This window comes from Typopeltis vanoorti, chromosome 15 (assembly GCF_054136105.1).
Source record: "Typopeltis vanoorti isolate ZY-2024b chromosome 15, IOZ_Tvanoo_1.0, whole genome shotgun sequence".
Classification (NCBI taxonomy): domain Eukaryota; kingdom Metazoa; phylum Arthropoda; class Arachnida; order Uropygi; family Thelyphonidae; genus Typopeltis; species Typopeltis vanoorti.
Window position 1 is genome coordinate 25,508,229 of NC_143563.1, and position 13,194 is coordinate 25,521,422.

The 13,194-nt window shown below is 34.9% G+C and overlaps 1 protein-coding gene across 1 annotated transcript in view; it reads right to left on the reverse strand.

The window, feature by feature from the left end:
* The window catches only part of LOC150098518 (FGGY carbohydrate kinase domain-containing protein), a 204,169-nt gene that overhangs the window by 134,895 nt on the left and 56,080 nt on the right, over nt 1-13,194 (reverse strand). The window contains exon 5 of the mRNA XM_090405821.1: nt 4,292-4,377. Within this exon, the coding sequence (XP_090261947.1) occupies nt 4,292-4,377 (86 nt within the window). The remainder of the gene's footprint in view (nt 1-4,291; nt 4,378-13,194) is intronic.

A 13,194-nucleotide genomic window follows, 5' to 3' on the forward strand; every position in this document is an offset into this window, starting at 1 on the left:
GTCATACAGGATTTCAATTGATTGAATTTTTCAATTTATGGAGGGTCGAAAGGGCATCCTTGGAAGCCGAGAATGAAGGCCGCCAAGAAGGTATGAGGGCTAGATTTTTCTCTCAGAGGGATGAATTGGAATGGATTGCCATTGGATGTTGTGAGTGCAACCAGTATGAATGAATTCAAGAATAAGTATGATAGCTAGCGTGTATAGCATGTGGCCTCCCTCGATGAGTCCCTGACTCCCTGAAGGTCTCTCTTAATAATAATATTTGTGAATGTTTCTGAGCAATAGTCAATTTTCACTGCATAGTGTGAGACCACCATTTTGCTTATTAGAAGCTTGAATGACTTACAGACATGAGAGCAACATGTTGGGAAATTGATTTCCCATCATGGGAAAAAACAACAGACCTTATATGAATTCATATAGAGTGGTCCCAGTTATAATATGGTTAAGGGGACCGGCAGACAATCACATTACATTAGAATGGATTCACATTTCAATGACAAATATATAAAATCTATTATATATTTATTAAGTTTTTATTATTATTACGGGTGACTCGAGGGAGTCCTTAGACTCATCGAGGGAGGCCCTAAACATCATGTCCATACAACTATTTGACATTCTCACAGTATCTATCATATCTTGCCTTGAACTCATTCACTGTCATAGCACCCACAACAGACTCTGGCAGTTTATTCCACTCATTTACTACTCTAAAAGTAAAGAACTCAGCTCTAACACCCTTGCTAACCACACTTCAATAGATGTCCCCTAGTTCTCCCACCACCAGTCCTGATCTCAAAAATATCCTCTGAATCCTATAGAAAGCATTTAGCAATTTGAATGTCTCAATCATATCTTCCCTTTTCCGCTTATCAACTAATTTCTGCAACCCACAAATCTTCAACCTGTTCTCATAAGGTTCATTCCATAGACCTGCTATCATCTTGGTCACTTGCATCTGGATCCTCTCCACCTCCTTCCCATCAAGAAGAAACCTCGGTGACCAAATCTGGGCACAGTAGTGGAGATGAGGTCTTATCAAAGCTCGGTACAGAGGTACAATAACTTGCATGTCTCTGCTCGTCAAAGTATTTTTCAACAACCAAGTGAGTTGATGAGCTGATTTAGCCACTTTTGCAATGTGTGCCCTAAACTTCATCTCCCTATCCACCAACACTACAAAGTCCCTGGCCTCATCAATCTCATGGAGTACAGTTCCACCAATGCGGAACTGTACTCCATGAGATTGATGAGCAGTATACCAGCAGTACAGTTCCACCAATGTGGAACTGTACTGCTGGTATACTGCTCATCAATCTTTTCACCCCAAAATGCATAACCTTACATTTTGTCACATTAAATCCATTCTCCTTAGTCCAGAACTCCAATCTATCCAAGTATTCCTGCAAGATCTTGACATCTTCTGCATTCACTATTGCCCTATATAACTTTGCATCATCAGCGAACAAATGAACCGTTCCTCTTAGATTCTTCCCTATGTCGTTAATGAACAGCAGTGGTCCAAGAACAGAACCCTGTGGCACACCACTAGTCACAGGCTGTCTTTTGGACTCTACTCCTGAATAAACTACTCTCTGATATCTCTCCATCAACCACCCACCTATCCATCTCACCAACCATATATCCATTCCCATATGTTGTAGTTTATGGATTAGAATTCCATGTGGTATTTTGTCAAATGCCTTAGCCAGGTCCAGCAGTATCACTGTAAACCAATTACCCTTATCCAGGTCAGCCGTCACTGTATTATAAAACTTGAGCAAGTTACTGAGGCATGATCTATCCTTCACAAAACTATGCTGTACCACTACAGCATAGATTTGTGAAGGATAGATGATAGACCATACAGTATCTCATTTTCACCAATCCATTCCTGTATTTTTCCCTTGACTACTTTCTCCAAGACCTTGACAACGACTCCTGATATGATCGGTCGATAATTTGCAACCGTAGTCTTGGATCCTCCTTTATGCAGTGGAACTATTTTCCCCTCTTTCCACACCTTCAGGACTAAACCAGACCCAAGACTCAGATTAAACAACATGGTCAAGGGCACTGATAATTCTTTAGCCGCTTCACGTAAGACCCATGCCAGTATACCATCCAATCCCACAGATGTATTCACATTAAGGTTCTGTAATAGACTATTCACTTCCACATATTCATCACAATTCCCATATAAACTAATGGTTCCTTCATTTTTTCAATGTCACCACCTGGATGATATACTCTTGCAAAGTGCTTGCTCAGTAATTCCACTATATCGACTGGTTCAGTGACCTCCTTACCATCATCATTCCTGAAAATCATTCTGCCGTGTACAGTTTTTTTTTTTTTTTGCTTGCAGCATATTGAAAGAACTGTTTGGAATTCTCTTTAGCTTGCAAAGCTAGTTTCCTTTCATAATCTGCTTTTGCTTTTTTTACCACACTTGTTACCCTTCTGGCTTGCGCTTATACTGTTCGTGTGCCTGCAAGTCACCTTTCTCTTTAAATTCCCTCCACAGTTGTTTCTTTTTTTGCGGCTCAAGCTTAATGGTGTTATTCATCAATTTAAACCCTACTTGTTTTACTATTCGGACCCTAGGCATTCAATCAGCCATAACCTCTTGTAAGTTCTCCTTGACTACTTCCCATGCTCTATCGACATCCAGCCCTTGCAGTTTTACATGCCATGGCACTGATCCAAGCAATCTCCTAAGCTTGTCATACTTGCCAGCACGGTAATTCCACCTATACCCTGTCTTAATCAAAAATTCCATGCCTTTAGCCACTTCCCAGGTCAAGACCTTATGATCACTAAAGAAACAAGCTCTATTTTTTTTTAGATCTACATCACTAACGGAGTACAAAACATTAGTGACATAATGAAATAAACGTTATATAAAATATTTAAACACTAAAAATATTAAGTTTTTCATTTTAATGATAAATAATATATATATATATATATATATATATATATACAGTATAGTCATATCATATCATATAAGAATGCTATATGAATTCATATAGAGTGGATCCCATTTAGAGCCTGTGTAGCTCAGTGGATGTGGTGTTAGCACACACCACGGTGCTTGACTGCACAAAGGAAGACTTTGTTTCGAATCTAGTCATCGACTAGAGGAAATTTTTCTAAGCCTTTTTTCGACCGGTTCCCGAGTTAGCCTTCTCTGGCATGGGCAAGTGGGTTTTTCACCCCGCAAACTCAAGAAAATCGATCGTAGAACCGACATTATTTCAGACATTAAATATATTGTGTTTGGGTTAGGGGCCACGAGATGGCAGCACTTGTCGAGCAGTCTCTCTTCACAGCATGCTGCTTAATTAGTGATAGCCTTGGGCCAGCTATCTCTGATTGGCTGACAGTGGAGATTGAACTGCCCACTCAGTCTCCAAAAGTTAGATAGGGCTAAACAGCCTCGCCTACTCCCAATATACGGGAATAAAAAATTCATTAGCTGATTGATTTTAATGATAAATATAAATTACTGTGTCTTGCAAGCTGTTCTGTTTTAAAAGTTCGTCATTATTTCTTAAAAAAATCTATAACTTTTTTATATGAATTCCAATCATAAAAAGTAGTAATATATAACTTTAGTATTGTTAGTAGGTAAAGGGTTAGATAATCTGGAAACTTACTATGTAGAAGCCGAACAGAACATTTTCAAGCCACTTGTTTCTGTAGAGTGGTGGGCACACAAGCGATGAAATTCATTTAGCACCTAAAAACATTCAAAAAACATCCATGTCTATAGAGTCAACCCCACAGCCTGCTGGGTGGAGAGCAAAGATGCTATTTACTCAGCCAATCAGACCAGTATGTTGTTTCTTAGCAGAGAATGTTATGTGCAAAATCATAGGTTTTAAAAAGATGTTACCTACAAAATTTTTAATTTCTGCATTCTGTTGTGCCTCCAATGTCATGGAGATCTGCATAGAGGGGAGGAAGCCACTCCAGTGGCTGCGCTATATTCAAATTTCAACATGGAGTTGGAAAAATCTTACTATACTACGAGATTTTGCAGTACAGTTATACCACCATGTGAATAATTACCAATTTTTGCTTCGCTGTCATGACAGCCTTACTTCATTTTCCTTGTGAAAGATGTATTAAAAATCACAACTATTAAATATCAAAAGACATACGATAACCATTTCAGGGAGAGTAATGGCAACAGAATAACTAAAAGATCTGAGCGAATGGATATAGCAATTACACAAATTTGTACTGTAAATATATATTATAATAATTCCAACAAAACCTGCTTAGACTTCCTGTAGCTCTCCACGTCAAAAAGTCTGGCAAATCAAAGAAGTAACCAGCCTCTTTCCATACATCTGGCATATTCTAGAATATAAATACAATAAGAGGATCACCTTTAATGCCAATATTTTCAATATTATTTAAATACTACAGGAAGAAATTATTTTACGGATGAAGTGTGAAGTGAAAAGCTTACATTTCTTTTATCCATGTGATCTGGCTCCTTGCAACTAAAGAACAAATGGCCAATTTAGCAATCAACCAACTTTCAGTATACAGACTTTGGAAGTTCTTTAAAACATGGATAAAGAAACAGCTTGATTTACATTTTACCTATTACATTATGCTCAATTTTACTGTATTACTAGAGGGTAAAGATAAAGTAAAATATCAGCATACTGCAAGCAAAATGTGCAAAATATATTCCAAAAATTATTTGATAACATCAGCACAGAAATAATTTACATTTAAAATGCAGTATATAGATAATAAGTACAATTTCATTATGCCCAGTTGATACTTTCAAGCATTTCACATTATGGGATTTTATTTATATTATAATAAATTAGTTTTTGTGTAATTATTATTACCTAGGTACTTTAAAATAATGAACTCTGCCGATGGCTTATTCCATTGCAGAATTCATGATTACCTTCACAGTTTTCCATGCTAATACTATAGTAAACGTTATAACTTATTTACTGATATCACATACTCATGATACATGATTAAATTAAAAGCAATGTCAAAACCATTATTAAAAGAGCTGGCCTGAGTGGCCAAGTGGTTAATGTTACAACAGGATATTGATTCTAACATTCCAGACAACAGGATATTGATTCTAACATTCCAGTGAGTGCATGGAAGTTTGTCAATTTTTAGGCAGTAGATGAATTTCATCATCTGGTTCATGTTGCTCATTGAAAATCTACAGCGCTTTGAAAAGGTTCTATGCTTTGTCTGTAGAGCAAGGTTCCTGATTATCTCTTAACCCACTCATAATAATAATGTATACTACAGTATAGAAGTGTCTTATAACAGTCTCTCTCTCACACAAACACACACACGTATACAAGGAAAAAAGAAGTATCTGGCTAAGGGCTGACATGTTATACACATGGATTTTAAGTGGTGTTTGTGCACTTGAAGCATGGTTTTTGTGGGTTTTTTTTGAGAATAAGATTATTAAATTTATAAATTTTTTTCCTCTTATTTTGTTGTGGAACAGGAAAAGTGAGGTTTTAGATGGAGGGGGGAGGTTGGTTTTTTGCTTAGACACTGTTTTCTTTGATGAACTACCCTTGACAACTACTTGGAATTAGTTCTCAAGGGTAGCCTCTTAGAAATTAGTTGAGATTTAGATTTCTATTTGGAAGTATCAAGGTTTGACAAACTGATAATTACTATATCACTGATTGGACAACATTGACTTTTTTTTTTTTTGGATTTTTTTGTGTCACTGAGCTCCACCACAACTGTGGTACTTTTCTTCTCTCCACAATTCCAGAAATAAAAGAAATACTGAACTTGCAGTGCAAGCAAGATAGATACAGATCCAATAATGTATAGTGCAATAGAGATATTCTCTAACACAGTAGAATCCCTAGCAATTATTATTATTAACATCCAACTTCCATGGAGTCAAAGGATTCCTGGAAGTCCATACACTCTCATGCAAAAAAGATCATTGAACTGTACTTAAATCCATTCCCAGTTTCCACACTCTCAAGCAATGCATTCCACTAATTATGTTCCAGGCAAAGACTCTGCTTCTCCCTCCCATATACAGTTCACACTATCCTTGTATAACTTCCAGGGATGGCCTCTTCTTCTACCCTTGCTTTCCTCTACTCTATGAAAAATCTCCACGTCAATCTGGTAACAACCCCTTACCAACTTATGTGTCTCAATCATATCTCCTCTCCTTCTAAGCTCTGTAAATTGTATTCCCTCAATCTCTCCTCATATCTAGAAATTTCTCTCTCCTCTCATAATTATAAAAGAATCCTTAGTCATCAACACAGAGTGAGATCTCATATACTTTGCTGAATGGAATCAAAATGCCATTAGGCAGTCCATTCTCCTCCTTCAGTCAAGCCACAGATGAAGATGGGCATCAAAAATGTTTACCAGAAAAATATTTTCTTTTCTGTCATGAAAACATGAAGACCACACAGTAATAGTTCCAATACTGAACATACTATGAATAATAATCCTCCCAATTCACATCATCTGCAAAAGACTGAATATTTCTCTGTTATACAGTGACAATATCACAGACATGAAGACCGAACAGTAATGGCTCCCATAATGCACCCCGTGGAACTCCACTTGTAGCATTCTAACTCCCTTGCACTACTTCCTGTCCCGTTACAAATCTGATATCTGTCAGAAAGCAAGTTATCAATCCCATATCTCATTCACCAATTTGATATCCAATTCCATATGTGAAACTTAATTACCAATTTGTCATGTGGAACGCTAACAAATGCCTTTGCAAAACTCAAAGAGACAGTGGATGCTTCCTTCATCCACTGCTCTATAATAAAAAAACAACAATATTATTAAAACAAAATTGTCCCTTAACAAATCCATGCTAGATAGCATAAATATTGTCCTCATCTACCCAATTCTTATACAAGTTCTTACCAATTTTCCCAAAATCTTAATGATCATAGAAGGAATATAAACCAGTTTATGCCCATTCTACAACCAAAACCCTTATGGAATGGCTATCATACCTTTCTTCCATTCCTCAGGAATGAACTTTGCCCTGTTACAAGACTTTCATCAATGGTTCCTTTCCTTCATGGTTGCATGGTGATCAGCATTCATTATTAATATGACTTTCATTATTCTTAATAATGGAAGCCAGGTCAATAGCATGGTCAGTTCTCTTAAAACATGTGTTACATTCTCTTCATTTCTAATCCTTCACTCCTTATACCTCTAGGAATAAAGCTGGGTTTATCAGAATGGAAAGCCCTAATAAAGCAATCATTAAATAGCTCAACTATGTCATCTGCCCATATGACAAGGTACCATGAGAAAAGCTGTTCAAAACTACATTAATATGGTGTAAATGGAACATTATCAAGCAATACATAGCCTATGTTTAAGTTTAAAGTCAGCATTTAAAATCTGAAAAATGTACAGGAAGATAGTTCAATGTTAAATGAAGTGTGAGACAAGGGTGCACATATTCTTCAATGTTATTCATCATCTATATAGATCATATTCTGAAGGAAAGTGGAATTAAACCAGACATCAAAATTGGAGATGTTAATCTCAGTTACTTTATGCAGGTGATGATATACTTCTAAATAAATCTAGTATAAGTCTCCAGGATTGCCAGACTGAAATGAAGAACTGATATGAAACATTTTGTATGAAAATCAGCAATAAAAAGACAAAGATTATGAAAATAGGCAGAAACACTGAAGACATCAACTGCATTCTAAATGAAGAATCTACTGAACAAGTAAAACATTCGAGTTAAGATGTCATTAACTATGGGAATAGACAACAATTAGCAAAGCTGATAGTATGGTAGGAAGTTAACTGAATAAATTTATATGGAAGAAGAGAGAAACTACTCAAAATAGCTATATACAAAACAATGTCCAAACCAATTTAAACTTATGGAAAAAGTTGAGTTAGAAATAAAATACCTGATCAGAGACTATAGAAATGAGAGTTACGAGAAAGACCAGAGAAGTAAATAGATGGCATCAATGGCAGAATCTGAAAGAAAGAAACTTGACATTGTTAGCATTCAGGAATGTGTGAGCAGCTGATCTCTGATGGTATGATCATTTAAACAGAATGGAAGAAGGAAGGTTAGCAAAAGAGGTATTTGTTTCTAGGATGACAGAAAATAGACCCAGAGTAAGACAAAGATATAAAGAGATTGATATAGTAAGAAGTGCCTCAAAAGACTAAAATATAACTAAAAAATAACATGATTACTTAAATAAAGAGCCAATAGGCTTCATTTTGGTGATGTAACATTATTTAAATTAAGGGGATATTAAATCCCACATTGTTTCAAAACCAAATAAGAAACTCAAAGATCGGAATCAAAGAGTTTCATGCCGAATATAGTAAACTATAAAAGTATCGGTGAATACTAGCGTAAGCCAAAGTATGTAGTACAAACTAGGGCAACTCATAGCAAAGGTGGGTAAGATCTCTGATCACTATTCTTAGTATTACCCATGAGTAAAATACATATCCTAGGAGATGTACGATGTTATATATTATGGTGGAAGGTCTCTACCCAGACCGGTTTCGACCTTTATTGAGGTCTCATCAGTGAGTAGGTAGACCAAATTAATACCAAGGGTATAGCGAAAAGAACTTATATACTCTGCCATACGAGTTGTCAAACAGGTGCACACATTAAATTACTTAAATAAAGAGCCAATAGGCTTCGTTTTGGCGATGTAACATTATTTAAATTATATTTTAATAAATATTATATTATATAAAAATTAAACAAAATATTATATCTTTGAATTTCTTATTCGGTTTTGAAATGATGTGGGATTTAATATCCCTTAATTTAAATAATGTTACATCGTCGAAATGAAGCCTATTGGTTCTTTATTTAAGTAATTTAATGGGTGCCTGTTTTTCAACTCGTATAGCAGAGTATATAAGTTATTTTCACTATACCCTTGGTATTAATTTGGTCTACCTACTCACTGATGAGACCTCAATAAAGGTCGAAACCTTCCACCATAATGTATAACATCATACATCTCATAGGAGATGTGTTTTACATTAAGGGTAATACTAAGAATAGTGATCAGAACTTTACCCACCTTTGCTATGAGTTGCCCTAGCTTGTACTATGTGCTTTGGCTTACACTAGTATTCGCCGATACTTTTATAGTTTACTACATTCGGCATGAAACTCTTTGATTTCGATCTTTGAGTTTCTTATTCGGTTTTGAAACAATGTGGGATTTAATATCCCTTTAATTTAAATAACATGATTAATTTGGAGAAAAACTGTCAATAGGAAGTAACGATGTAAACTTTTCATGTAGTATTATCATAATATCTTGTACCCTCCTCTCAAGAGCACAAATGAGGAATTTGATGATGATGTCATCTGCTTTGATCACCTGTAAGGTAATCCATCAACAGTCATTTATCCTCCTATTGGCCATATAGTAAAAGAACTTAGGATTCTCCTTGCATTGTAGCACTTGTCTCCTCTTTTATTTTAATTTTTCTCTTCTTATTATACTAGTCAACATCCTAGCGTGAAGCTAGAATGTTGACTGGTATATATGCTGACTAGGTTGTTGAATGTCATATTTCTCTTGCAAAAGTTCTCGATCTCCTTCTCTCTTCATATATGCCTTCCATAACTTTTTTTTCATCTGCAATGCAATTCCTGTTGGATTTCTCTAGTTATCCATTTTACTCCAAATTGTTTTATCTTCTTCACTAGTGTTAACAAATTTTTTTAATCATCTTCTACACACTGCTAATCCTTCTTTAAATTCTTTCATCCATTGTACTACTTGAAAATGGTTTCTAAGTCTATTATAGTGACTTGTCTTATAATTCCACATATATTCCTTCTGCCTTACTACTTCTTCATGCCTATTCATCCTCCAAGTCAAGACTACATGGTGAGAGCCATTTAATCAGACTTAGAGTTGTTCCTCAAGAAGTCCACAAATTTAGTTTCCTTATTATTGTATGTCGCTTCCTTATATCATTGAGAAGGTGGGATGTAGCATTGAGGAAATTCCTCAATATTACATCCCACCATCACCTTAAACAAAACAAAAAAAAATTATCAGAACCTAATGACAGGGAATACAACACTTCAAGTGAGGAAGAGAAGCAGAACCAAGAACTAGAGTTCTTTAAAATAATCCGAACACAAAAATGGTTATAAATGCAAAACAATGAAAAATCCTACAACAACTTGCCCAAATAAAGCATAACACGGGCAGGACAACTGAAACAACCCTGCCACATATCTATCATATGATGAATAGAATAACAATGTTATCAAAAAAGCATCAGGTAACCTTCATCCCTCTACACTAGGTCTCTGTATAAAGTGCTCTTGCAATTGGAAGGAACACCCACCCCCCCTAAGAAAAATGCTTGATACTGTCCAGAAAAGGCAATACAGTTAATAGATATCCCCCCCCTACTTTCCTCACAAACTTACAAACATTTTGTTTCTGCTGTTCACCTTTTCATGGGTACTCTTCTGCTGAACCAGCCACTATCTATTGATTCATACACTACTCAGTTTTAAATTTATCAGACCTACTTCCAATTGTACCTTTTCCATTCAATCTATATCTGTTCTTTGGAACATTATTCCTCACACTGTTTTTCTCAAAGGTCAACAATCCATCAGCTGGTCAGGAAATACAAACATGTTTCTGCTTTCTCCACAACCACTTACCTGCATGACACTATTGTGCTATAAATTTTGAAACTTCTAATGTGTCAGGATGATATATTTTAGAAAAAAATCACTTATCACTAATATAATTTACACTATCCCACTATATTATCAATACTAGTAAAAACTTTAAGTCTGCCCATAGTACTAAAATGTTAAATAGGCTTACAACCTTTTGTGAATGAGCTCCTAGTACACCTAGTAATACTTAATTTAAAATTCATGATCAGTCCTACTCAACACCACCCCCCCACTCTATTGACAACATATAAATACTAAGCAGCAAATCACTCTCTCTCTCTCTCTCTCTCTCCTTCAATCAAACTCTAGCTAAAGAAGAATAATATAAAATCTTGATCCCATTTCTTGGAAACATTTTCACACCAGCCATAAGCCAGCATTCATCATCAACTTCTCTCTTTTACCTCATTATTTTATATTCCCCATAATATTATTTTATAACAAATATGTAGTTTCTACAATTCTAATGTTCACTCGAATCCCATTCTATCAAACGGCACCAGTGAATGGACAGAAATTTAACCCTTCTTTTCAGAACTATGATTAGCCTAAATTTATGCCTTCAAATTCTTCTACAATATAAATTAGTGGTTAGCACAAGTCACTCTGAAATCTTTAGCTTTGCTATGCTAACAAATTAAAAAATGTGAATATTTACTTCATAATTTATTTTGAAAAACAATTATGTTATATTAAAACGAGTGATTAAATCCATGGTGTTTAAAAATATTCAGCAGACTGTTTATACAGTAAATTCTTAAACTACTAAAACACCCTTGACCAAAGCATTATAGCATTCATGCTATGCTGAATTCACTATAATTAACTTTCCATTATTCATTCACCATGGTAACAGCTGACTGTACCCAGAACTAACTGCAAGAAGGGCAGGTTGACTGCTGCCCTTCTTCCAGTTAGCGATTCTTTTATGGAAAGCAGAACACATTCTTGCTGACTCACTGTTCAATCCTTGGAAAAGCACAAATAACATGAGAACTAAATAACATAATACATCTTAATTAAAAGAAACACACGTATTAACTTGTTACCTTCTCCTAAGGACAAACTCTCACCTTTGATGTTGCCTGGTGTTTATGAGATTCCATGCTCATGCAAATTGTCTTACTTTGGACAGACAGGTAGGTCTGTTCAGAAATGCATCTCGGAACATCAAGACCACATTCGTCTTTTTAAAATGCAGAAATCTGGCCTCTCTCAACACGGAATTGAAAATCCAAGCCATAGGATCCATTGGGAAAAGTCTAAACTTTTACATAGATCTTTATATAAAGATGAACATTTATATAAAGAAAGTTCTGAAGCCCTACTACACATACCAAATTAAAACCGCAACAACATTCTTACTATTCCTAAAGTACGGAAATTGTCATACAAAATTGTGTAAAATAATTATTATTAGTTTTTTTTTTTTTTTTTTTTTTTTTACTTCTGTAACACGTTACTCACATTTAATGAGATTCTATTGTAATCATGCGCCCTAACTGTATGTTATTCCTATTATTGTTTAAACTACTGTACTGATGATGTCCTAAGATACTTAAGATGAAATATTTACAATTAAATAATTTTCACTGTGGTTAATACGTATGTTTCTTTTAATTATGATCTCACCACGGGTTTCTTTATTTTAAAAAAAAAATAAATAAAATAAAAATAAAATAAAAAAATAATACAGCTGTAGCATACTTAAACCCTTAAACATCCCATAAGATTACAACAGTTTCAAAGATTCTCATATATCACTTACAATCTTAAGTATATATATTAAGAAAAAGGAATGTGTAGTATTGAAAAGAAGTTGCTAAGAAAACTTAATCAATGGAATTTATCAAACTTGAATAAAAAAAGTACTCTAAATCTGAAGTCAGCAGCATTTCTGAAGAACGCTCCCAGCAAGCTGTAAAGCTACACAATCACACAACTAGGTTAAAATGCTCTCAAGCATACTCTCTCATCCTCTACATAACTACAGTTCATACAGTGGTTTATTACTGGTTGGATCTCCGATTAATGAATTCTTATATTTTAATTTTCTAAAGCACTCCTATTTGCATTTATCGACAGAAAGATCTTTTCCTTCCATTTTTTAATTCGAAGGTTGCTTTTGCAAATTGTTAATCGCTCATTCTGTTTAAGTGCGTCTACTATATCAAGTTAGTTCTGCTTATAAATTCCTGAATATTAACAATGCAAAGTCTTTTTTTGATATCTTTGGTTTTAATATAGTTGTGTTCTTGATGCCATCTGGATATTCCTCTTAACTTTCCTCAAAACTCACACATCTGTGGTCCTCAAACTGATCAACTGTTATTTCTAAACTAAATCACAGATAAGTTAAAAGTGGTTTAAAACTATCTTATATACTGCTAATTTCTCTCTAGTTCCATATAAACTCATTCAACTGGTTTTGAACC